Raw genomic sequence first — 27,407 nt, 5'->3', positions numbered from 1 at the left:
TTCTCACAGTCCTTCACACATGAAGTCTATTTGCTTGAAAGCTAAAAAGTGGAAGAATAACTGATGTCACTTCCTTTTTTCCTCTCAGTGTGTGAAAAGATAAACAGAACTTCAGTAAAACCTGACACCAACACATTCACACATTCTCCTTTGAGGCCGATTGCTGACAGGACACACTGCAGTCTGTTCAGAGCAAAACACACACGTTTGGTTTTGAAGTTTGAAAGCTGCTGACTGGATCAACAGTGAGGAGACATGGAAACTGTAGTTGGACTGTTGTTGATGATGTTTGGAGTGTCTCATGGTGAGCTGTTCAACTATTCTCATGTAGTCTTTCACAAATACTTGATTTTAAATCAGTAACATGTTTTGCAGCCATGACATCCAATAAAATCACTGAAAGATGTTTGAGCTGCTTCATCTATAAGAATAACAGTGAAATATTTTTTTTAAAAAACACCTAAAATTCAGATAAAGATCAGATGAATACAGCCTCAGTTTGTGAATATCATTTTAACTTTGAACTAAACGTAACAATTTGTGATCTAATTTACATAAATATGCGCTAAAGCTGATTAAATCATAGAAAGAATAATATAATAAGAAAAATTGGATTATCCCTGAGCCCTAGCTGTGTGCAACATGTGTCGTTTTCATCTGCATGCATATAAATGCTTCTTTAGATCTCCTCGAATCTCTCTCCTCCCAAATATAAGAACAAAATCAGCATTAGCTCAGAGTAGCTTCATTAGATATGTGAATTAGATGGATGCGATTTGATTTTTTAAAATTTGTGCTTTTGCTTTGCTTGTGCCAAGTTGCTTTGATAAAATCTCTCACAATTAGAGTCAATTTAATTGTAGATTTTCTCTTAACCCTTTGTAAAAGAAAATAAAGGTATAAATCTGAGTATTAATCCTTATTACTCCAAACAGCTTGTGTAGGTTGTTCTAGCCTTTCCAGGTAACACACCCTCGAAGGCTGCACTCTAGGCTTCTAAAAGCATCCTATAGGTCAGGGGTAGGCAACTCCAGGCCTCGAGTGCCGGTGTCCTGGAGGTTTTAGATGTGTCCGTGATCCATCCCAGCTGATTTAAAGGGCTAAATGACTCCTCAGCATTTCTTGAAGTTCTCCAGAGGCCTGGTAATGAACTAATCATTTGATTCAGGTGTGTTAACCCAGGGTGCGATCTAAAACCTGCAGGACACCGGCACTCGAGGCCTGGAGTTGCCTACCCCTGCTATAGGTTAACAAGTACCACAATCAAGAGGGGAGATGATACAGTTTGACCTGCAAGCGTACTCAGGTTTCTTCATATCAGGGCAATCAGGGAAGACACCTGGTCATCAGTGCAGTCAGGCTGGGCGAGTCCCCTCACCCACACTGGCTCCAGCTAAACCCTGCATCATCTACTGGGTAAGACCCAGTAGAAAATCACCGTCCTGTACAGGGGGGTGGGTACTGAAAATTGACAAATATATTCTCTCTAGGTTTGATTAGAAGCACTGTGTTACCCACACTGTGAGTGTTTTTTGTGCTTCTGTTTTTATTTCAAGTTGACTAGTTTTTGACTTGGTAAAGTCAAGCCAGTTTAACTCACATATCTTTCTATCCCTCCTGCACCCTCTATTCTCCTGCAGCTACAGGAGAATAAAATCGTCAGATTACCTCTTTACGTAAAGCTTTAGGGATGTAGTTCTCCCTTGCCTCTTGTTTAGGTTGAGTTTACAGAAATGACTATTTAATGTAGCTGCAGTTAATAGTCAATGTTAAGTCTATTATATCGGTATCATGTTTCTTTGAATCAAACATGACCAGTGTTGAGTGACTCTGTTTAACCTTTAAATATTTAAGTTGGCTTGAGAACCACCTTGTACATGTAAATGCTTCCTGTGTGTGAATGACAAAGCAACATCATATCGGCAGTCATAAACAAAACATTTTTAAACTTCTGCACTGGCTAACACTGTGATGAGTCTAGAAGTAATGCTAATACATTCATATATACCCATGATATACCCATGCTCCAGACTGATAACAATACTATCAATAATATCAGTATCATTGTGCCATTGAGATACTATGACAACTATTTAACCTGATCCATAGTGTTGTAGAGAGTGTTGATGTTAATGTATGTTTGGGGGCATTACACCCTGGAACCTTCAGAGGTTTTTCAGGGCTTTCCCTGTCGGAATGTTGTGTGGGAAACATGTTCCTGTATGTGTTGTGACTAACTGTTGATGCCTCCGAAAGTGGTCATTAAACGTCCTGATAGTGGACCCTGAGTTTTCGAGCATTATTATCCTGAGATTATAACACATAGTATTTAATGGACAGTTGATACTGGTGGCTTTCTCTCTGTGAGCTGCTGGGAGACCTTATGGGGTTTTTATGCTTGATGTGTTGTTTGTGTTGCGGGTGTCGCAAGACAATTTGTGAGATCACATCCTGAATTTACCAATTTAAAGGCAGTACATCGGCTGGTCATTCACCTTTGGATTTTTGTAACTTGGCGCATTGCGCACAGCCATCGCAGCTGGGTTGAAGACATGAGAGAACAATTGTGCCGATTTTTTTTACCACCATTTTGATGAAAATGCAGTACAGAAGCTACTGACACAGTGTGGAAGATGTTGCAACTGTTTGAAAACTTGAGTTTGTGGAAAGAATGTTGCAAAAAACCCCCACATTTGACAAAGTTTTGGTTTCCAGGTTTTCAGTTTTGACTCTTTTTTAAAAAAAACCTGTCTGACGTGATATTGTCTAATTGGTGATGCTTGTCATTTACAAAATTATTGCTGGTATACATGGCTGTATGATGTATCATTCTCTCTAGCTAGTGATCAGCGCAATGCATGCTATGTCCTATGTGAAAGGGCCTTGGGTAAAGGTATCTGAGGAGGCATATCTTGTGTTGTGGGACTGAATAATAAAAAACACCATAGTATAACTGGTCAAAAATAAAGTCTGAAGTACTACTATTTTTTTTAACCCCAAGGGCATGCAAGTATTTCCCACACTCTTGCTACACAACATGTATGTGCATATATGTATAGTATGTTACCACTTCCCTTTTCAGGGAACAAGAAGTGAAGCACCAACACTTAAAGCTGTTCTGCAGCAATGGAGGTTACTCAAGCCTTGAAAGTTTTTCCTACATGCGTCCAAAGTGTTCTTGATTACTTACAACCCTGCCCCTGCAGATAGAGGTGTTTGCAAAACTAGTGTTGGAACATGCTGTGATACCATGTCCTTGTGAGTATTATTTGAACTGTAATGTACAGCAGAAGATCATGTGTTTCCATAAAAATGGCAAGAAAAAGGAAATTAACCCTAGAAGAAAGACAGACCATCATAACATTTAAAAATATTTCCTACACAGAAATTGCAATGAAGTCAAGATGTCAGTCAGTAGTTTCCTTCACCATCAAGAACCACTCTAAGTAAACTGACGGGATGAGGTCTGCAGACTTCAAACCACACAGAATCAGAAGATACATTTCTGAAAGTCAAGCTTGTGTGGGACACCTCACAAGACCACAGCTTTAAAACTTGATAGTGATTGTAGAAAACAAATCTCAGTTTTGACTGCAAAGAGAAGCCTTTAAGTTGCAGGTTTGACAGGTCGAGTTGCAACAAGAAAACCATTTATAAGATGCCAGAATAAGTTAAAAAAAAGGGTTGCCTGGGCCAGGAACCACAAATGTTGGACTACTGTAGACTGGAAGGCAGTTTTATGGACTGATGAATCAAAATGTGAAATCTTTGTTTCATGCTGAAGGGATGGTTCCTCAGTGTGTAACAGCATACGTCAAATAAGTAAGAGAAAGCGTCTGGTCTGTATGTAAAGTCCTTTTGCAATGGCATATTTTGATGTTTTGGGGACTACATCAATAAAACTAATAAACTAAATCATAGCAACAATAAAAAATAATGTCTAAAAAAAGGCAACAAAAGTGTAGCTGGTCAACAAAGTGTGAAGCAGTATCATTATTCTTTACTAAATATTATGTAGCACACTCTTGCTACATATGTATATGTAAATAAATGTATGTTACAAGCTGTACTTATATTATATATTTATATTCCTGCAAACATATTCTTCACTCAGTGCTCACCATGCTGACTGACATGTTTTTCCTTTTTACTTTGTGTTTAAAGATGAAAAGTAAGCCACAATTGATCTTGTGCTTTTGTTATCCACATATCTGTAACTGATCATTTCTCTTAATACAGTAACACAGTTTTCTTATTAACATAATCTCAGATTCAAAACTTCTTTCAAAATAAATGAAGATTGTTTCGTTCTCTTACTCTCAGACCATAACGACATAATTCTGTTTTCTTTAAGCTAAAAAGTGGAAGAACTTGTCACTTCCTTTTATCCTCTCAGCAGATGAAAGAATAAAGAAAACTTCAATAAGTCTTGAAACCAGCTTTTAAAAAAAATATTTTTAAACCCCTCTCATTCGAGGCTTATCACTGACACTTTGCTTCAGTTCAGAGCCGCTTACACGTTTAGTTATTCTGAAAGCTACTGAGTGGATCGACAGTGAGCAGACATGGGAGCTGTAGTTGGGTTGTTTTTGATGATGTTTGGAGTCTGTCATGATGAGCTGTTCAAATTTTCTCCTGTAGTCCTTCGTTAATACTTCGTTTTGTAGTCAATGTGTTGTTGTTTTCAGCAATGGGAATCAGTAAAATAAGTCTGACATTGTTGTAGTCTAAACAAATCCCCGGTACACACCTGCAGAGGAATTATTATTCTGATGCTGCTTTGAGCAACGTGAAGTTATAGACATCAGCAACCACAGTCAATTGTCTTCCAGGTGCCAGAGCAGGGGACGGTGAGGGAAATTTAAAACTGCTTGGCTAACGGTAAACATAAATTCAGTAAAATCTTTTTTGACGCCAGCGGTAACGACATCTGGTTTAGTCAATTGAAGGTGACAAAACTATTGCATGGTTGTGTAACTTTGGTAAAACAATGTTGTACTCTGTAGTGTTCATTTGTTACCATTACCAGCAAGTCAAACAAGTACAGGATATCTTAGTTTTTCTAAAATTGCTGGCTGTCCGAGTGGTGCCCTAAAAAACAATATGTTTTTTGTATATAATTGCAAAACTTTGTGGGGGAAACCTGGTCTTTTTTTATGGGAAAGGGGATCCATCCCAATTTGGATGAAGCAACTCTCATTTCTCCAAACCTTGACAAATTTATTAAACCTCAAAACGTGGCTAAACAGAGTTGGGACCAGGAAGCAGCGTCACTTCTCGCCTCCTGGTATCCCCTTAGAGACTGACAAAAAGTAAAAAGAGATTTAAAGCAAAAAAATAAAAAAATAAAAAAATAAAAAAAAATAATAAAAAAAACAACAACAGCAACAACAAAACATTATAGGGTCCGCAGCTCCACCAAAGAGTAAAACAGTTAAATGTGGATAAGTTGAACATTAGGTCCCTTTTACCTGGTTGCAGCAGGATGAATGTTTAGTTTATTAGATGAATCAAAACCTCGGGTCATACTGTCAGTGTCCATAGCTGGACTAGCCATCGGGCATACCGGGCATTTGCCAGGTGGGCCGATTGTGATTTTTAATTTTTATGGGTTTTCTTTTCGTAACGGTATAAACAATGAAAGGTGGTGGATTGGCCAGATACTGGCAGATGTGTAGAAATAACTCAATTGTTTGGTGGTGGCTATAGCAGAGTTTCCACAGATTCAATAACATTAGCAAGTGGTGGAGGCCAGCAGGTGGGCCTCCTGCCTCACCGCTGGTCCGAGTATCAGCGGAACTGAACTTCAGGTGAGAAGTTATGACCTGCAGTCTATCTGGGTCAGATATAAACCAAGTTTAGTTTACTTTCGTTGTGCTAACTTTTTACAGTCAGTAACAATAACTCGCACTGCGTATTAGCCAGCATGACGGAGTTTCTATACTGCTGGGCGGGTGCTATGATGTTACTAATGGTAAACTTTATTTTATTCATAAGGTTAGTTATTAGAGAACGCAATCTTCTCGTAGAGAAAATATTACGCGTTTCATATTGCGGTGAAAAGGAACGCAATTTGTCCTGTGCTTCAGCTACAATGAAAAAAAGACACAAAGCTGGAATTATTCTGTGTGTTCATGCTGTCTTCTTTCACTTTTTAAAGGTTGCCATGTTAGAAAAAATATTTTGCCCTGCCATGCTCCTTTTTTTATGTGGTAAATAAATAGTTTATGAAAATATCACTAAATCTGTCATTTATTATTTTTAATATTCAGTAATGATCAAGTTTCACCTCTAGTCTTCTAATTTCAGGTTTCCACTATGTGTTGTAGATCGTTCAGGAGGTTAACTCAACCAAGCAGTCTTTGGATTTCGGCTAAGTACTGTTTAGAAGACCAGAATAGGGAGGATGGTGTAGGTTTAAGTTTATTAGATTGATACATATATACCAACAAGACAGTATATATCACGTTTGTTTTCATTCAAAGGCTTTATGGTTTTTCCTATAATACCTGGTGAGCAGGTCTCTAGTCACAAATTTTGTCCCAGTCCAGCCCTGACAGTGTCCTTAAAGCACAGGTCCACGTGGTGTGTGGCAGCAATCTTCCACTCCAGAAAATTTAGTGCTCAGTTCAGATAAAATAATTATTGTGGTTGATCTTAACATCCTTGCAGATGCTGTAAGTAAATATAGTTATGACTGTTGGAGCTGATTAATTTATATTTGAATAATAATATCAATAATAAAATAGGATGAAAGGCGTACCCTTTTTTCAAATATTTATTTAATGCATTTAAGTTTTGGAAAATCCCTCAATTACTTATTTAATTGCATTTTACAGACACTATGTTAGTGTAATTCAAATACTCTGCATTATTTGATCATTTTTAGTGTTTTAACTAGACCAATGTGAGGAGTTCCCTGAAACATCAAATGATCAAAATTGTTCATTCTTGCTATGTTTTTTTTTTGTATTTAAGCTATTGACATTTTAAATTGGTCTGTCTTAAGTATCTACATAGGTCATGATGTTATGATGATAAGGCAATATGAAGAGTAACCTTCTTTCATATCAGGTTCAGTCTTGTCATTTTATTATTTGGACATGAAACCCATAATTTTTAAATGTTTGTTATGAAAAAGACTCACTCTGATTAGGAAATAGTTGGCTGTAGCCTCGCTATGGTTTAGTCACAGACCTGTGTAATGCTCATTCACTTTGTGTGACCTGAGATAGGTTGCACTATTTCTGTTTTAGGTAAACATTTGGAAATGTTGCCATAAATGTTCTGGTAGCAACTGAACACTGAAATTAGTGATATCTTTTTTTAAATTTATTATTGTTATTATTTACAGGTGTGGAAAGTTACTGTGACGGCAGACCAGATGGAGCTCATTGTTATGGAACTTTGGGAGGAACTTTGGACATCAAACTGACGGACAACACCTCAGAAATATTCAGATTCCTACTGTCCAAGAATACATCAGTAATAAAATTCAGGAGAAGCAACAGTCTTAAATATAATACGACAGATGAAAGATTTCTGTTTTATCCCAGTAATGGAACACTTAGGATACATAACCTGAGCAGTACAGACAGCGGAAAATATAACTTTTTGACCTTTAATTCAGATGGAAAAATATCAGCTGAGCGGACTTTACAGATTTTTATTCAAGGTAATTTTTCCCTGCATTACTAGATTGAAAGTTAACATTGTTCTGGTAATTCATATGCATATATACAGTGTGTAAAAAGAAGTATTGAACACATCACCAAATTTCTAAGTAAATGTAATTTTAAAGGTGCTATTGACATGAAATTCTCACCAGATGTCAGTAACAACCTATCCAACCAAACACATGAAAAGAAAAAGAGATAAATCGCCCTCATCACCCTAAAGTGAATTCAAGCGCTACAAATTATTTCACAAGTTCTAAGTTCAAAAGCCTCTTATTAACAAACTCTGACAGAAAGAAAGTTCTGTGAATCTGAGTGTCTTCTCAGTTTCCTGTACAGAATCTCCTCTGCAACACACTCTCTCACAGGGCTCTGCTGAACCGTTATATAGACAGCATGAGACACATTAGAAATATCTGTGAATATAACAGGGAAAAGGACTTGCAAATCAGCGAGGAGCTCACTATCACAGTTAAACAACACTTAGGAAAAGATTAGAGGTCAGATCCCAGCTGAAATAGGAGTCAGGTCATTGCCAGATGCTTCACACACATGCTCGAGTGTTTCAGGTGCATCCAGGAGGGGATGGGGATCCTGGCAGATCCCTCCCCTGTAAGGTAAGGCGGGATGAGAGAATACACACACACACAGCCACCAGCACACAAACAGGATACAGAGGAGGACTGTGACATTTGTCTTGTAAAATATGGTGCAAGAGTGAAAACTCTCAAGTGTGTTTTATTTCACAGCTCTAACTTTTCAGAAATATGTGTGTATCTCTACACAGGTACTTCCTGGTTCATACATGGTTTGAAAGCAGTGGTAATTGCGGTGGTAATTATATCATTAAGTGGGATTTGGATCTACTTCACTTGGAAGAAAAAAACAATATTGGAAGGCTCTGCTGTTCCACAAAGGATGGAATCTCCAGACAACTCTGTTTTAATGACTGAAATGAGTCCTTACTCCAACACCTAGTGTCACCTTTCACCTGCTGTAAATTCGCTGTGTGTCCTTATAGGTGTGCAAATGAGGACTAGGTTCTTCTTCTTCTTGTTCTTTTTTCTTTTGTCATATGTAGTGCACAAGGACACATTTGTTTACACCCTTTGGTGTGTTTGTGTTGCATTTTATAATAAACCATATAGTTTACAATGTGATTTCAGGGTGTGAATAAAGAGGTAACAAAAATGTTTATTTCTGGTTCTTAAAAGCAGGAATAGTCAAAGGAAAAAAAAGACCATGGAAAAGGGGAGAGCAAAAACTTTAGAGGAAAGGAGCTAAAGAACTGAAATAACATCTGAGTCGAACATTAACAATCAAGTTAAAAAGGGTCACGTTTTTATGTTGTGTAGTGTCGGGCAACAGAACTTCAACTGGATGGCATTTAGCCGGATTTGAGCAGACAGTATGTCTCTGAACACCTCAAAATACATTCGGCTGCGTCTGTCCTGTGTCATCAATAAACACTAGTGTCCTAGTTCCATTGGCAGCCATGACATGCCTCCGCTGTTTTTTACAGATGATGTGGTATGCTTTGTATTGGTCTTTCACGTGGAATTCCAATAAAATTGATTCATGTTTGTGGCTGTAATGTGACAAAATGTGAGAAAGTTCAAGGGGACTGAATACTTTTGCAAGCCACTGTATATAAAAGGGCCTTGGCTAAAGTTCTCTGAGAAGACATATCTTGCGTTGTGGGACTACATAAATAAAACTAAATTTAAAGTCTGAAGAAGTACTTTCTGTTTTTTTTTTAACCACAAGGGCATGCATTTATGTACCACACTCTTGCTACACATTATGTATAACAACTTAAAGCTGTTCTGCAGCAACGGAAATGGATTAAGCCTTGAAAGTTTGTGCTACCATTTCCTACATGCGTCCAAAGTTTTCTTGATTACTTACAGCCCTGCTCCTACAGATAGAGCCTTTTGTAAAAGTAGTGTTGGAACATGCTGTGGTACCATTCCCTTGTGAGTATTATGTCAGCCTGCAGTTTCCTTTGCCATCAAGAGGCACTCCGAGGGGAAGAGGTCTGCAGACCTCAAACCACACAGAATCAGAAGATACATTTCTGAAAGTCAATAGCTTGTGTGAGACACTTAATAAGACCACAGCTTCAAAACTTGATAGTGATTATAGTAAGCAAGTTTCGGTTTTGACTGTAAAGAGAAGGTTTTGAGTTGCAGGTTTGACAGGTCGAGTTGCAACAAGAAAACCATTTATAAGATTCCAGAATAAGTTAAAAGGGTTGCCTGGGCCATGAAACACATCTGATGGACTACTGTAGACTGGAAGGCAGTTTTATGGACTGATGACTCAAAATGTGAAATCTTTGTTTCATGCAAGATTTTTATATGTCGTTGAGTAGGTGAAGAGATGGTCTTTCCCTTTTCACGTCCTTTGAAATGGCATATTTTGATCTTTTGGGGACTACATCAATAAAACTAATAAACTAAATCATAACAACAATAAAAATAATGTCTAAAAAAAGGCAATAAAAGTGTAACTGGTCAACAATAAAGTGTGAAGCAGTATCATTATTCTTTACCACATATTATGTAGCACACTCTTGCTACATATGTATATGTAAATAATAGTATGTTACAAGCTGTACTTATATTATATATTTATATTCCTGCAAACATATTCTTCACTCAGTGCTCACCATGCTGACTGACATGTTTTTACTTTTTACTTTGCGCTTAAAGATGAAAAATATAAGCCACAATTGATCCTGTGCTTATTTTGTTATCCACATATCTGTTAGTAGGCATTTCTCTTTCTCGTTGACGTAATCTGTCAGTTTTGAGACTTATTTCAAAATAAATGACGAATGTTTCGTTCTCTTCCTCCCTGTTAATCGCGATATATTTTTATTCTCGTCAAACTAAAAAGCGGAACAAGAACTTGTCACTTCCTTTTATCCTCTCAGCAGATGAAAGGATAAACAGAAATTCAATAAGACTTGAAACTAGCTTTCTTTGAAAACCCGTTGTCCGAGGCTTATCACTGACGCTTGGCTTCAGTTCAGAGCCGCACACGCGTCTGTTTTTAATTATTTTGAAAGCTGCCGAGTGGATCAACAGTGAGCAGACATGGAAGCTGTAGTTGGATTGTTTTTGATGATGTTTGGAGTCTGTCATGGTGAGCTGTTCAAATTTTCTCATGTAGTCCTTCGTTAATACTTCGTTTTGTAGTCAAAGTGTTGTTGTTGTTGTTGTTTTAAATCAGCCACGGGATCCTGTACAATCAGTTAAAAAAGTCTGATATTGCAACAGTGCTGGATATTGTTGTAGTCTAAACACCCCTGTCCCCTCCCTGTACACACCCCGTGGGGTAAATATTATTTTGATTATTGGCGATGCTGCTTTGAGAAACGTGAAGTTCGAGACAGCGAGAACCACAGTCACATGTCTTCCAGGCAGTGGTGTGTCTAGAAAATTTTTGTTGGGGGGGCAGGTAGATGCACAGACTTGGAGAAGGGTGGCAGATGTAATTGGCAGATAATGTTAAAAAAATATCTTAACAACTGTTAACCATAATTCAATAACCCTATAAACCTAATAACCGAACGCACTTTTAACTCTTATTAGAATGAGATTTTAACCACTACGGTGCAAAGGTTTTAGATACTGCATTGATAAAGTACAAGAGATACAATCAGTGCTTTGTTGGTGTTTATTCAGCATTCAAGTACAGCAATATTTGCATAGTATTTTTACTGACATATAGCGCACATATGTTTTGGGCAAAAACAGTTTTGAATTTTAAAATACGAACATTTTTAACATACAATTTGCAAATTAGCCAATGCCAATGCAAAACTTTATCTGCCTATTAAAAAAAGAAGATAATCTTCTCACAAACTGGTGTTTGATTTTGAAAAGGAAAAAAGTGGGGAAACAAATGAAAAGACTAACATTTGAATGAAACCTGAAAGCAAGTAAATACTTTCTATGCTGCTCTATACATTTTACGTCAGATAAAACTTTTGTTTGCAAGATTCAGATAATTATTTAATAAGAGCTAGATATTTTAAATGAGAATAAGAAAGAAAAGTATTTCTTTGTGCCCCCCTTTCCCTGTTAATGCCCCACCTGGCCCCCTGGCAAAACTTTCCTAGAGAATGAGAGAAGAAGAGGCAGCTGTGCAGCGTAAACACACAGAATAACTCCAGCTTTGTGTCTTTTTTTCATTCTAGCTGAAGTACGGGACAAACTGCGTCTCTTCTCAGCTTAATACGAAATGCGTAATATTACCGTTCCATTTTTTAAGGAGCCGTTGGCAACTCTACTAACTAACCAGCGGAGGCGTCACCCAGAGGGGAGCCATTGAAATGTGGGGTGAAGAATGTGAGAGGGGTCGTTGATGATTTTGGCTGCCTGTCTAAGGGCCTGTTGGCTGAAAACCTGTGCCAGATTTTTGACAGGCAGGCCAATGATTTTAGAGCACACTGATGCAGTGTGCTGCAGTCTGTATAGCAGCAATCTTCCACTCTTGCTAATTAATCAACCATAGAGAGACAGAATTTTCATTCATTAGAAATCCTGATACTTAGCCTCATCCACCCTAATTGTCAAAACTCTCATAAATCAGTTGTTAAACTCACAACACATAAATTATTTGTTATTATCTATCATCCACATAGCCCTTACTCAGAGTTTCTGATTTAGTGCTCAGTTCAGATAAAATAATTATTGTGGGTGATCTTGACATCCTTGCAGATGCTGAAAGTAGATATAGTTATGACCGTTGAGCTGATTAATTTATATTTGAATAATAATTTTTTTTAAATTTATTTTGTTTGTAGAAAAGCTAATTCAACTTTTGCGAGATCTCGCAAAAGTTGATATTGGCTCGGTTTACAAGACATCACATATTCGCAAAAGTGCTCCGACGTTTTAGGAGATGTATGAAACTTTTGCGAGATCCCGAGTTTGTTTTGCGAGATCTTGCAAAAGTCCGTCTTAATTTTTTTTTCTCCCATGTCCGCTGCGGGGCTCCGAACTATTTACATTTTAAATGGGTCTAGCTTAAGTAACACAATAGGTCATGATGTTATGATGATAGGGCAACATCAGCAGTAACAGTTACCTGAAACATCAAATTATTTTATTATTTGGACATAAATTATGAATTTATATAATTATAAAAAAAAAAAGCACAGTTGACTAACTGTGCTCATTCACTTTGTGTGACCTGAGATAGGTCGCACTATTTCTGTTTCAGATAAACATTTGGAAATGCTGCCATAAATGTTCTGGTGGCGACTAAACACAGAAATGAGTGATATCTTTTCTTTAATTCATTATTATTATTATTTACAGGTGTGGAAAGTTACTGTGATGGCAGACCAGATGGAGCTCATTGTTATGGAACTTTGGGAGGAACTTTGGACATCAAACTGATGGACAGCACCTCAGAAATATTCAGATTCCAACTATTAAAAAATACATCAGTAATAAAATTCAGGAGAAGCAACAGTTCTAGATATAATACGACAGATGAAAGATTTCTGTTTTATCCCAGTAATGGAACACTTAGGATAAATAACCTGAGCAGTACAGACAGCGGTAAATATAACTTTTCAACCTTTAATTCAGATGGAAAAATATCCGCTGAGCGGACTTTACAAATTTTTATTCAAGGTAATTTTTCCCTGTATTACTAGATCGAAATTTAACATTGTTCTACTAATCCATATGCATATTTACAGTGTGTAAAAAGAAGTTTTGAACACAACACCAATTTTCTAAGTAAATGTAATTTTAAAAGTGGTATTGACATAAAATTCTCACCGGATGTCAGTAACAACCTGTCCAATCCACACACGTAAAAAAAAACAAACCACAGATGTCCATTAATTATGTTATGTGTAATATTGAGAAATGACAAAGGGAAAAAGGTGCAAAAAAGCATTGAAAATCATGACACCAGCTGAGATCTGTCAGCAATAATAAAGCAGTCCTGTCACTTAGTGCAAATTAATTTTAGGTGGTTCAGTTCCAACTGCTAACCAATAAAAAGGTGTCTTGTTACCAAGGTGTCACACAAGAAATCTCTCATAATGGGTAAAACAAATGAGCAAGACCTTCACAACCTTATTTTTTAAAATAAAACATACTGATAGCATTGGTTACAGACAAAAATGTAAACTACTGAAGTTTACTGATCTCTGTTGAAGCCATAATCCTGAAGTGGAAAGAAAATAAGTTCACCCGGAAGATTTCAGACAGAGGAGTGAAAAGAATAATCCTTTGAGTTCTGATAGCTGGCCCTTCTCATAGGACCAGTTGAGGAGAGCTACAGAAAGACTTGGAATCAGCAGGTACAATTGTTTAAAATGATAAGTAATGCACTCAACCACCATGGCCTGTATGTGCACTCACCATGCAAGATTGCATTGCTGAAGAAGCGTGTTTAAGTTTACTAAACAAAATTTAGACAAGCCTGTGAAATACTGGGAAAATATGTCTGGTCAGATGAAACCAAAAATGAACTCTTTGGATACCATAATATATGCCATGTTTGAAGATCAAAAGGCACTGCATATCACCCCCAAAACACCATATCAACAGTGAAGTTTGGAGGTGAGAACATCATGGTGTGGAGCTGTTGTTCAGCATACGGGACTGGCATGCTGGAAAATGCACCAAGACATTTTTGACAAAATCTGCTGCCATCTACCAGGATGATGACGATGAAACGAGGGTGGACGTTTCAGCAAGAGAATGATCTCAAACACAAAGCCACGGAAAATCTAGAGTGGCCCAGCCAATCACTTGACCTGAATCACTTTGAAAATCTATGGAAAGAAATAAAGCTCAGAGATCATAGAATAGGGAGATTCTTGTGTGGAAGAATTGGCAAAATCACTCATGAGCAAGCATGCAACTGGTTTCTCCATACAGGACGCACCAACAAAGGCTTTTGTACAAAGTAGTAAATTCGGTAAGTGTGTTTTCTCTGTGTCATTTCTCTTTATTAAACATATCCTAATTTATGGAAATCTGTGGTTTGATTTCTTTGCGTGTGTGGATTGGACGGGCTTGTCACTGACATCTGGTGAGAATTTCACGGCAATAGTGCTAGAAATATATTACAAAAACTGGTCACTTATTCAATAAATAAATAATCTCTCTGTCTTCTCTATCTTATCTATGATAAATGTAGTTTGTGCTTTTGCTGTTCTTCATTAGAGGCTATAAAGTATGTCCAAGATTGTGTTTTAGCGTCAAAAGTCATCTGTTTGTGTTTCTCTTGGCTCCTGTGTCCTTTTATTTTTAGAAGGAGGTATTTTGCCAGTGATCTGTGGTGTTCTCTCAGCACTGGTGATTTTCTTAGTTGTGGGTGTAGCTGTCATCTGTTTTGAGAGGAGAAAAAACAAAACAAAAAAAGGTACAAAACTTGCTTTTCAATCACCTCACTCAGCCTTTTGCTCTTCTTGTAGATATACAGAATCACATTATGCTTCTTTTTTGAAGACACTTTTTTGCTTTCTTGCTAATGATTTCTTCATAATGTTATAATTTCATTGAAATATGTTGGTATTGCTAACCAGTCAGCTCTACTGCAGTAAAAACATGATCAAAACAGGTCAGAACAGCATGTTTCACAAAAACTATTACCCTAATGAATCACTGATGTTAATTTTATCTTGCTTCTATGCAGAGGAAGATGACCAGGAAGTAATGTACGCTGATGTTAGGATCAGGCAGCAGCAGGAGAAGCAAGTGAAGGGAAGAGAAGAGGAAGTGGAGTATGGCCAAGTGAAGCTTTCACAGTGATCTTATCAGACTGAACCAACGTGATGATTGTACAGAAAGATTGTTTGTGTCGCAAAATCCTTAAAATCAGGTGATTTAGATGGTCTGTGCATTTATACAGACTGCACCACTAAATGCCCACAGAGGGAGGAAGTGATGCTAAATCCCTAAACATCTTTTCTATCACAAAGCGATTTTCTTTGCTTCATCTTTACTTTTGTATTATAACAGAGCATAAATTCATCATTTAAATGGAAATAATTCAAGTAAGAACACTGAAGTTTTGTATGAATTAAAGTGGAGCAACAGCTTTGAGCATGACAACACATCCAGATGTTACAGTTACAGAATATGAGAAAACCTTTTGTTTCGTGTTACTTGGTTTCATCAATGATTAATACTTTTTACTCTGTAAACAAAGACACACCACCTTTTTATTAAAGACAATTCAGATTTATTTATATAGAACTAAATCATAAAATATCAAAAAACCCTACAATAATACAGATATGAGCACGGCCAATTACTTGTTATAGTGACAATAATACCATATTGATAATGTTTTGTCATCAGTCTGGGATCTACATATGTGTTCGTTAGTGTTATGGTGTAAAAATCTCTTTATGCTAAATCAAAAATATAGTATTGTGAATAATGCTTCTATTATGCTAAAGATGTTTTTTGTTTTATTTTAATTGACTGGGTTTTTTTTATATATTTTGCTTCTCTATAGTTACACAGTCACAACATATTTGTAACATTGATTTTTGTGCATTTGGTGATTTACAGAAATTGCCATGGTCCCTGGGTCTCGGTATTGAAGTTTGGATTTTAGGTTATCTTTGGATTAGGTTTCCGTTATTTTTACTATTTAGTTTTCTGTTCACATAATAGTTTATTCCTTTATCTGTATATGTTTTTTTTTCCTAGCCTTTTCGTTTGTGCCATCGGTTCTTGGCTCTGATGACTTTAAATTTAGTTAGTTCCCCTTTCCAGTGTGTTCCTCCTTCTGTCTTATCTCTGTCCTTTTCTTTCAGTGTTTCCTCATTTCTGTCGACATCTCTCATGCTGTTTTCTTGTCTGCTTCCTCTAGTTACGCTCTTGTTTAACCGTTTAAAGACAAACTGCATCATGTTCAGTTTTTTTAAGAGTTTCTGAGACTTCAACATCATCAGTTTGTTTTTTTGATTCAGGCTTAAAGAGTTCAGTTCAGTTCATGTTCAGTTTTTCTTGATGAGGTTTTTTAGCTTTTCTTCCTGGCTTTGCTCTCACTGATCACCTGATTATCAGCCCATCTGTCTCCTTTTCTCTGACTAACTGATACTTTGACATGACTAAATGATGTAATTACTTTGTTTCTTATCTCTTTAGAGTCTGTTTCACTTACATGTTTTATCACCGTTAATGATTTACTCTTTTAGAAATAATTACACTTCTAAAATGTCAGTTGAATTGCCTTTTTTGTTATGATAAAATAATAATAAATAATTATTAAAGTTTCAGTGAGTAATCTCTATAATTTTTATGGTAAGCTGTGTGGAAGACAGGGGTCGGAGACTGAACACTTAACTAAAGATGGCAGCTTTATTGCTGGAAAAAATGAACTAAAACAACATCAAGGCTGAAAGAAACAAACAAAAGCTAAACTAAACCCAAGGATCTTGAATTTGACAACTAACGACTTGATGTGACTGGAGAACGTAGCACTAACACAACACCACATAGGAAAAATGGAGAACACGACAAAGAACAGAGGGAGACTGGTGATATGATATATTGTCATCCTTTTACAACAACATGAATGTACTATTGCTGTGTGGTTTATTACTATTACTGAAGGTTACTCGCCACCAAGCTAACATTGTTAGCTAGTGTCAGCTGAGGTTAGTTCATAAACTGCAGACTGTTAAACTTGATGGAAGCATTAACAAGAGTTTTTAAATCTGAGAGTCTTTAAATCTAGCTGAGATTGCTCAGCTGAGCAGAGAGACCGATCTTATCAGGGCTCAACTCAGCCAGGCAAAGGGCCTCGGGTCAGGGGTCAGAGAATCGCTCGACAGTGGCAATGAGAGAAGAGGGTTGAGCTGCAGAGAGTAACACCTCAGAGCGCTGCAGAGAGCAGGATGTCTGGGTCCAGCTGTAAAGAGAGGCAGAGCCAGCATGTGTGGACTCCTGAAGAACAACAGCTGACTCAACAGGTAAGATTTAAGGGGTTGTTTGAAGCTCTCTGAGAGCAGCTCACCTTTTAGAAGTGGAGTAGTGGCTGCTCTTATCCTCCCTTCATAGCGTGATGCGACAGGTGTGTCGAGGAATGAACTGCGCTGAGCCTTTAGGTGTTCTCCTCATTCAGATATAGTAATGATTCACATGCAGTGTGTGTCTTGTTTTTTGCTGGGTTTTTTTTTTTTTTTTGCTTAGGCAACATCACTCAACACTTTCAGTGCAAACAGAGTGGAGCAATGCCTCCTGGAGCTGAACAGGCAGAGCGCTGCAGCCCAAGGTCAACTGCTGGAAATAATCAAGCAACAGAAGCGAAGTGTTTCAGCCAGAGTCTCTCCCACTGTCTCCCCGATCCCAGCTTCTGCCTTCTGCCCGAATCCAGAATCCAGTGGGTAAAAGCAACATGTCGCTGTCTGTCTGGAGCACACATGACAGTTTAAAATCATTACACCTCATCTTTTGCAGCGGAACGCCTGCAGGCATCAGAGCGGGAGCTCCGGTCACACAGTGGTGGCGGTGAGGGTGAGAGGAGGTGAGTATCAGATCGGCTCAGAGAGGGATGTTATGACAAAGAACAGTAAGGTTATTTTCCAGCACCTTAAACAGACACAAGGTGATGATGTCAGGAAGAAGAACTGACTGAAGATCACATGATGTAGGTGATTAATTATCTTTGCTGCAGGTTTGCTGGCTCTGATGCATCTTCTTACAGTTTTGGAAGAGAAACTAGGGATGGCAAAACACAGGTACACACACGCACACACGCACGCACGCACGCACGCACGCACAACAGAAATGTTACCAAATAATAATTAACTCACCTCTGTTTTTTGTAGTTCCACTTGCCTTCTTATGAATCCTACAAGACACTGTTCTTTATATAGAGATCATTAAATACTGATCAGATATCAGTATTTGATGAAAGGTCTGCCCCTCACAAACTCCTCCCAGCTGACCCAGTTATAATGAGTTTGGTGGTAAAGATGTGTCGATAAAAATTATGAACCAAAATTTTTATCCGTATTCTGTTTACATTTAAAAAATATTGCTTATAGCACCATTTAATCTATTTAATAGCAGTATTTCAAAGCCCGAACTTATTTCAACATGAAATGCTATCACATATAGATTGTCTGCAGTCCAAAATCCAGTGTAACCTAAATTTGTTCCAGTATTATTCTTAAAGTGGTTTTAGCTGCAACACAAACAGTAAAGGCTTTAGAGTGAAAGTTGCTTATTTTTCTGGAATTGAAAACTCAGTTTCTATCTTTAGGGTTAAGACTGGAGTAAAGCCGTATCCACGCTGTACTGTTTAATCAATGCTTCTCTTGGGCACTTCAATCAGGCCGGTGTGAGAACACTCCTTCCACATCACTACAAACACACGGACTTTGCAACAAAAAAGTTTTTTTGCTCTGCTCCTCCCAAACTCCTCCCAATAACTGAGATGTCATATAAGATGTATAAGGAGTGTACATGAGTTTCAAATGAGTAATAAAAAAAACAAAAGTCAAAGTAGAATGGCTACACCACATGATTTCCCAGAAACCATGTGACTTAAGTTTCACCTTACTCATAAGCTCATTTATACCAACACGTATAAGTTTGTCTCCACCTGCTGGGCGGTGGCGTGTTTAGAGTGGAGGATGTAGTTGCAGCTGTCCTGCAGGAGGAGGTGGTGCAGGACAAGCAGAGCAGCAGATTTGTGAGTGTTTTGGACTTGAATTAAAAAGACCAAGACGTGCTGATGAGGCTGCTGTGTGAAGTAGAGACATGTATAAGGATGTGTATAAAGATTGGGTCTCGCTGTATTGCTCAGGCTGTGCTACAGCATCTATTCACAGGTGCGATCCCACTACTGAGCGACACAGGGGCTTTGACCTGCTCCGTCTCCGACCTGGGCACCCCTCCTTAGGTGACCTGGTGGTCCCGGGCTCCCCCGGGATCACCATATCGATGCCAAACTTAGTGCAGACACCCGATCGACATAGCCTGCTGCAGCTCAGAGCTCCTGAGCTCAAATGATCCTCCAACCTCAGCCTCCCGGTAGCTTGGATTACAGGCACACGCCACCGCACCCAGCGAGAAGCACTTAGGTTAACAGGGCTTTTAACCATGTCTGAGGTGACATCATGACACTAACCTGCTGCCCATCATTAGCAAAGTCGTAATGATGGGCAGCAAAGATGAGGAATGAATGGTGCACAGTTGTTATATGCAAGTTTTTAGAAAGCTCGTGGTTAACCCTAGAGGATTTTGTCACAATATCAAGAAGAGTAACGCTTCAATGTCAGAAGTGGGATTCAAACCCACGCCTCCAGGGGAGACTGCAACCTGAACGCAGCACCTTAGACTGCTCAGCCATTCTGACATTGCAGTGTCAGTTTGGTGGAGGTTACCACTGTTAGATACTTTGGAAGAAACAAACATTATCCCTCTCATAACACATATAGCAGCTGTTCAGCCATGGAAACGTAGTGCGAATAATCTACAATGTCATCCATATTGATCATTTGGCTGAATACTTTTAGGCAGGTTGCCATGACCTGACAGTTCACACACTTTCGCATCGGTTCCATGGTGTAATGGTTAGCACTCTGGACTTTGAATCCAGCAATCCGAGTTCAAGTCTCGGTGGGACCTGCTTATTGGGAGGTGAAACCATACTGCATGTCACGTAATGATAACTTGTGCAGGTTTTTGGTCGCCAAGCGGTCTAAGGCACTGCATTCAGGTCGCAGTCTTCTCTGGAGGCGTTTGTTTGAATATAGCAGCTATTCAGCCATGTAAACACATACTACGAAGCTCGTGGCGCCCACTTTCTGTGCTGACTTTGAGGTCGGAAGAGGTTTGGAGCTGTGCAGTTAGAGAGTCAGCAGAGTGTTTGTGACTTTTGTGCACAAGCGCACCTCAGCACTCGGATACTCCAATCTGTAACTTTGTGTGGGTTGTAACTGAATTTCAGACAGCTCTTTAGTACCACATAGTGACTGACAAGTGAAGGACCTCTTTAGTGATTGACAAGTGTTTTGTAAAGGCAGACGTCATGATTAGCTGCTTGATTTTATACACCTCTGACTGAAAGCACAATGTGCTAGAGAAGACATGCACTATGGTTTCATATCCCAAAAGCAAATCCCACTGGATTCGCTGGATTCAGAGTGCTAACCATTGCACCGTGGAACCACGACAAATCATATCAGCATTATTGTCGTAGTATTTTTAAATGGCTGTACAAGAAAAAGAACGCCAGATGCATTGGCTGCATTTTAAGATTAATAGTCGTATAAAACTTTGTTGTTCACAAAATTTGTAAACTTATGGACAAAATCTTTGCATACGTTTTAAAAATGCACAATTTCTATTTGCATTTCAAGTTATGAAGATAATTTACTAAACATGTCTGTGGTTTTTACAGTAAGAAGAAAATATTACTACTACTAGGATTTTATGTTCTTGTGTGATTTCAGATCAGTTGTGTTAATACAGTATGTCAATGAAAAAATAACTGTAAATTCAGACACGTGAGGTTGTGCTGAAAAGAATGATACCAAGCAAGGCAAGGTAAAAAAACAAAAAAAAACAAACAAACATTTACACAGTAAACATCTGAAATGATGACAGCCTTTCATATTTTAATACCATCACATGGGAAGGACCAGTCCTTATTTTGGGATAGTTGGAGTAAAAGATAAAGATTGTTTCAACTTGCTGAAAGTTTTGACTTCACAAAATCAGGTTTTTAGCACATCAGTGTCAGTGTGAACAAATCCACTCTCTAGTGAATTTTATTACAATTATCTAGAATGTTGTTACACTGTGCATGATTACAAAATCCACTGCTGTCAGGGATGAACAGTGCACAACTCTCATAGTTGCCAGTTTCAAGTGTATTTTGTCACAACAGTAAGAAGTCTCCAAAGGTTGATTCTGTTCATCTGGATGTAGCGTTTTCAGTGGGAGAAACGTCTCGTCACTCATCCAAGTGACTTCTTCAGTCTCAGCTGACTGCAGGTTTCCCCAATCTTATAAACAGTATATTTGCATAATGACTGAAAGCAGCCCCCTGAAGGAACAGTGGGCTCGGAGGTCAGTTCCTTCATCATGATTATGCAAATTCTCATGACCATTGATCAAAGACCCATGAGTACCAGTAAGAAAGAAGTGCAAAAATTCAATTGTCAGAAGTGGGATTCGAACCCACGCCTCCAGGGGAGACTGCGACCTGAACGCAGCGCCTTAGACCGCTCGGCCATCCTGACATATTGAAACTTACTACTAGTTGAATAATCCCGCGCAGTTGCTGATTTCCATTTGACATACTTGTATGTTAAGTGCATGTAATAAACAAAAACAAATAAAAAATAATTACAAAGAAAATATATTGATTTTAAAGTTTGTGTTAAATGTTGTAAGTCAGATCGAAATAGAAAGATCAGGTGTGGGTGGACAGGAATGATTAGATGTCAACAACTTGATTGGACGGCCAAAGTGTGAAATGTGACGTCCTGTGAGGGAAGCGTGAAAAAGCGTGAGCAGGTATAAAAATTAGGTAAAAAAAAGACATTCTGGGTTCTTTCATTTTGTCTTTTGCGAGATGAGCAGTTGGGAAGGTTGGATCTAAGAGGTTCACAGTTGAAAGTTCAAGCTGAGACGCTAGAGGGGGAACCGCAGCCCAACTGGTTTCAAATGAATGCCCAGCTGCTTTCCTGTTGGGTGATTTTCATCAACACAGAACACGGGGATAAATGCATTTTTGGTTCCATCCTCTCTCCTCACCAATAAAATAAGAATAAAATCTGTATTAGCTCAACGTGGTTTAGTCAGATAAGTGTTGTTTACATACATAATTGTTTGGCGACCATAAACATGCACGTGTTATCATCAAATTTTCATCTCATGCTGCTGTTACACATGCTACAGATTTAAAACAAGTGGGGCTTAAAACTTTACTTTGGAAGACATAAATATTATACTTCACAAAACACATAGCTGCTGTTCAGCCATGGAAACCAATACCACGATGTTCATGCTTGTTTGTTTTTTGATGTTAAAGACAGAGGAGGTTTAGTGCTGTACAGTTGTTGAGTCAGCAGCGTGTTTGTGACTTTTACTCTGTAACTTTGTGTGGTGTGCAACTGAATTTCACACAGCTCTTTAGTACTACTCTTTAGTGATTGACAAGTGTTTTGTAAAGGCATGGTTAGCTGCTTGATTTTATACAGCGTTCACTGAAAACACAATTCATACAGAAATTCAAAGTGCCAGAGAAGATATGTAGTATGGTTTCACCTCGCAAATATCAGGTCCCACCGAGATTTGAACTCGGATCGCTGGATTCAGAGTCCAGAGTGCTAACCATTACACCATGGAACCCCTGTTGTAGTGGCTATACTGTCAGGTCGTGGCAACCTGTCAAAAAGTATTCTGAATTAAGTAAGAACGGTTCCATGTAAACCCATGTCGGAGGTGGATCAGATGAGAAATAGTATATCATCATGCGCAATTGTGCAGCCCAATAGTTGTGATATTATTCTGTTATTATATGTTACCTTATATATGTAATCAAAGTAGTTGAATTAGAATACTGCTGTAGATCACATTATACCCTTTAATATAGAGTGTGTGAGCTGTATGTAGTTTAGTTCTCATTATACTTTTGAGTTAACAGAACATATTCACATATTAGTTCATTAGATAAATGTGCATCACTCTGTATCCTTGATCTGCTGGGAATGTGTTACACTGTTTTCTTGACATGCTTAAGTGTTGAATCATGAAGAGAAGGTTGTAAGCAGGAGACTCTGTGTCTAAAGACAGGGGAGATAGACAGACCACATTCCACACCCCCACCTTACAGAAAGCAGAGAAACAACTGCCGAGGTCATAACTTAGGCGCTGTAACAGAGAAAAAATGTGATGTTTTGGCTTTTACGACTAGCTGGGGGCCACTAGAGACTATAAAAAGCTGAGCAACCCGTCACCATTTTGAGACATGTGCCTGACCCTCTGGTAGCATCTCTCCCGTCCGGACGTTGTAATGCTCTAACTGTTGAATTGTATGGAAATAAATGATTGTTGATTGAGCATTTATACACCGAGTATTGTCCTTCCTTCAGCCCAAAGATTCAAAGAACTGCGTGTATTCAACATAGTCCAACTGAAAGTTAGGACCCTTAAGCCCACCCCTGTCAAATGGCAGATATAATAGAATTAACCGAAGCCGATGGCGATGATTTTGCCAAATAAAATTGGTAATAATTTTCTTTAAGTTAAGAAAAAGACCTACAGGTACTGGTAGAGGGATATTCTGAAATAAGAAGAGGATTTTAGGGAGTACGCTCATCTTCACAATAATATGATATGGGTCGATTTGCCTACCTATCTACAACCTCTGCCGAAGCGGATGGCACAACACAGAAGAGCACAGAAGAGGTCAAGGCCCAGCCAAAAGTGAGTTTCAACAATGAGATGGGATTCATGATAAAAAATGAAAAATGTCAATGTGATGACATCCAAAGAGGGAGCTCGCAGTTCCCAGTTTTCATGCTGATGTTAAAGTCAGAGGAGGTTTAGAAATGTGGAGTCAGTGAGTCAGGAGAGTGTTTGTGACTATTACGCACAAGCACAACTCAGCACTCAGACACCCCACCGTGCAACTTTGTGTGGTGTACAACTGAATTTCAGACCGCTCTTTAGCACCACATAGTGATTGACAAGTATTTGTAAAGGCAGACGTCATGTTTAGCTGCTTGATTTTATACACCTCTCACTGAAAACACAATTGTAGCACAGTTCTGGTGTGCCAGAGAAGACATGCAGAATGGTTTCATCTCCAAAAAGCAGGTCTCACCAATTTTTGAATTCAGATCACTGGATTCTAGGTCCACAGTGCTAACCATTACACCATGGAAGCACTACTGAATAAAAAAGGTATGACTACCAGATTGTTGCACTGTGACAGCACCATACCAGATGGAAACCAGAAAAAGAAAATGTGGGATAAAATAAGACAGATTATAGTTACTAAATGACTACAAATCACTTCAAATTTGAAAAAGGAAAGAAAATTAAAAGCAAAAAACAGAAATACATAAGAGAACAAAAGAAAAGAAAGACTAGCTCATAAGAGGGAAAAATTGATTGAAATGATCAAAAACCTCACCTTATGATAGTTCTTGTTTTAAATACAATATTTGAGTGAGCTGACTGGAATTTTCTCGATACTGTTAGATAATAATCATATATTGTTATATTTGTGTCTTTAAAAAAGATAATTCCTCAGTGGACAGTTAACTCCTGATAAACCTTTTTACAAGACAGTCATTCAAATCTGTGGTTATAACTTATAACACTTTAGTGTACTACTTAAACACTAAAGTGGGCCTCACATGAGATGTCAGTGCCAGCAGTGGCACTGCCATCTTACATTATTTTCACCCTCTTCGTTGTAAATGTTAAATTCACCTTGAAGAGGTGATTGATCAGAAAAAAAAAAACGTACACTACTTTAAAATGATGGTTCCCTCTAAAAGGATAAAGTCAAGCACCCATACCCCCACTTTAGGCATCAAAAGTTACATTTTTCCTTTAACACTGAAGACTCACAGATTTTACCAGGTCTTTACACACACACACACACACACACACTCTCACATCTTTCAAGGCCAATTCTACACAGGTTGTCAGCTAGGCCCGAGTTAGGTCTGTATCTTAAAAATTATTTTAGTTGTTTATATTTTAGTTCTTATCTTATCAAACTCAGACATTAATAAAAAACATTACCATAGACATTTTCACTACTCAAACTTCACTACTACAGAGCAGTACATTTAGGTCAGGGGAACAATATCCCCAAATGATCACCTTCTGTCACCAGTTTTAGCTCACCTTTTTATATAAATAAATACATATTATTATATTATAATATATTATACATATATTTGTTTATGGGCAACATGGTGGTTATCACTGTTGCCTCACAACAAGAAGGTCCTGTGTTTAATTCCACCATCAGGCTGAGATCTTTCTGAGTGGAGTTCAAAGAGAATTTCTGTTACTACTGAGGCCCACCTGCTTTACCTTTGTGGCCCACCAGGCCCCCCCCCACACCACTCTTTGGGAATCACTGTGGTAGATGTTTACTATTTACACTTAGCTATCATATGACTATTTAGTATTATTTTCTCCTTTTGGCTGCTCTCTTTAGTCACAAAAGATCATCTTCCTCCATCTCACCCCATCCCTGTAACATCTGTCACACGATCCCTGTGTATATCGTCCTCCTCTACAAACATGAACCTACTCTGAGGTCTTCCTCTTTTTCTCCTGCGCCAAGCAGAGATAAGGAGCTGCCAAAGCTCCTTATCTTTGTCCATTGTATCCACTATCCCTATTCTGGACATGTCCAAACTATCTCAGCCTCTTTAACTTTGTCTCCAAACTGGACAGTCTAAGGTGTCCAAATGAGAGACTCATTTCTAATCCTGTCCATTCTGGTGACTGCCAATGGAAATCTTAACATATTAAACTCTGTCACCTCCAACTCTGCGTCTTTTATTTTTGTTATTGCCAGTCTCCAAATCATACATCATAGTAGGTCTCACTACAACCTTATAAACCTTCCTTTTTGCTGCTATTTACAAATAACCCCACACAGTCATGTCCACCCACTCCACTTGGCCTGCATGCTTTGCCTGTTTGCTTTGGATGATTGACCTGAGACATTTAAACTACTTCACCTTCATTACCTGTACTTGTTGCAGTGTCACTGTTACCCATTTACACACGTTTAGTCTGTCTTGCTTCTACTGACTTTTCATTCCTCTTCTCTTTAGAGAAAACCTCCACTTTTCCAGGCTGACCGTTCCCTACTCTCTAAACAGATCAAAATGTCATCTGCGAACAACATAAATCCACAGAGACTCCTGCCTGACCTCATCTATCAACCCGTTTATCACCTTCACAAATAGGTGGCTCCCATCTGATCCCTGATGCAATCCCACCCCTGCCTTGAACCCATCTATCTCATCACCTGCACACCTTACCATGCACTTGCTTTCTTTATCCATCGCATCACCCTCTCATAATCACATATTTGTATGCCACTTTTGACTTCCTCCTGCAATACCGCAGTTCTTTTCTTAGCACCCTATCATATGCTTTCTCTAGATATTCAAATAAACAGTGGAACTCCTTCTGACCTTCTTTATACCTCTTCAACACTCTCAAAGCAAACATCTATAGTGCTCTTTCTTTGCATGAAGTCATAATGCTGTTCACTGATTGTCACCTCTCCTCTTAACCTAGCTTCAACAACTCTTTCTCATATCTTCATGGTATGGCTCATGAACTTTATTTGGAAAATAGAATACAACAGAACAGAATAGAATAGCTCTTGGTTAACTCCTGCAAATTGTATATTTACATTTTATGCTGAATATATGTTGAACTGGTTATTTTGTGGCATTGCACTGTGGCAGAGTAAAAACTTATGAGATGCCCAACTAATGCCAACATGTACATTCTGATGGACGTGTGCGCATGGATGTAGTTGTCACTTCTATTTTTAGGGCAGAATAAGAAGATGTATACAAAATAAAAGTCAAAGTAGACTCACTGACTATAAAAGCCCTGCACCAAACACAGTTCCATCTCTGCTCTGTAAAGCAGGAAGTACCAATGCATGGGTCTTTTTTTTTGGCTGATGAGCTTTTCTCACTTGTAGCTCAGTGCTTAC

At 38.3% G+C, this 27,407-nt stretch overlaps 1 protein-coding gene and 4 non-coding genes across 6 annotated transcripts; 2 read left to right on the top strand and 3 right to left on the bottom strand.

The window, feature by feature from the left end:
* The first annotated feature begins 10,630 nt into the window (after nucleotides 1–10,630).
* Nucleotides 10,631–16,120, top strand: LOC146677596 (uncharacterized). Of its 2 annotated transcripts, none has more exons than XM_085424210.1 (4): nucleotides 10,631–10,826; nucleotides 13,010–13,255; nucleotides 14,970–15,080; nucleotides 15,354–16,120. In XM_085424210.1, exons 1-4 carry the CDS (start codon nucleotides 10,778–10,780, stop codon nucleotides 15,467–15,469), a joined length of 522 nt encoding a protein of 173 aa, XP_085280336.1. In that variant the 5' UTR covers nucleotides 10,631–10,777; the 3' UTR covers nucleotides 15,470–16,120. The 2 variants fall into 2 exon arrangements, with proteins under 2 accessions (XP_085280336.1, XP_085280333.1); XM_085424207.1 differs by having other exon boundaries at nucleotides 13,010–13,330.
* A 3,338-nt stretch (nucleotides 16,121–19,458) lies between these two features.
* On the bottom strand, nucleotides 19,459–19,751 carry LOC146677595 (signal recognition particle RNA). Its single transcript, XR_014907879.1, has one exon.
* Nucleotides 19,752–20,239: 488 nt separating this feature from the next.
* trnaq-uug (transfer RNA glutamine (anticodon UUG)) lies at nucleotides 20,240–20,311 on the top strand. Its single transcript has one exon. It is a non-coding gene; the product is annotated as a tRNA-Gln (tRNA).
* Nucleotides 20,312–21,847: 1,536 nt separating this feature from the next.
* On the bottom strand, nucleotides 21,848–21,930 carry trnal-cag (transfer RNA leucine (anticodon CAG)). Its single transcript has one exon. It is a non-coding gene; the product is annotated as a tRNA-Leu (tRNA).
* A 1,042-nt stretch (nucleotides 21,931–22,972) lies between these two features.
* trnaq-cug (transfer RNA glutamine (anticodon CUG)) lies at nucleotides 22,973–23,044 on the bottom strand. The gene has a single exon. It is a non-coding gene; the product is annotated as a tRNA-Gln (tRNA).
* Between the last annotated feature and the right edge of the window lie 4,363 nt (nucleotides 23,045–27,407).

Source organism: Rhamphochromis longiceps, linkage group LG2 (assembly GCF_057381845.1).
Source record: "Rhamphochromis longiceps isolate RC_006_pf linkage group LG2, R_longiceps_female_GT1.1, whole genome shotgun sequence".
NCBI lineage: Eukaryota > Metazoa > Chordata > Actinopteri > Cichliformes > Cichlidae > Rhamphochromis > Rhamphochromis longiceps.
Note: the sequence above shows the minus strand (reverse complement) of the source record. Positions and strands in the feature narration are given on the sequence as shown.

Excerpts from the sequence above, each read along its gene's own strand:
- LOC146677596 (XM_085424207.1), top strand. The coding sequence starts at position 10,778 with ATGGAAGCTGTAGTTGGATTGTTTTTGATGATGTTTGGAGTCTGTCAT. Across the intron at positions 10,827-13,009 it reads GATGTTTGGAGTCTGTCATG|GTGTGGAAAGTTACTGTGAT; the intron begins GTGAGCTGTTCA and ends TATTATTTACAG. Across the intron at positions 13,331-14,969 it reads TTTACAAATTTTTATTCAAG|AAGGAGGTATTTTGCCAGTG; the intron begins GTAATTTTTCCC and ends TTTTATTTTTAG.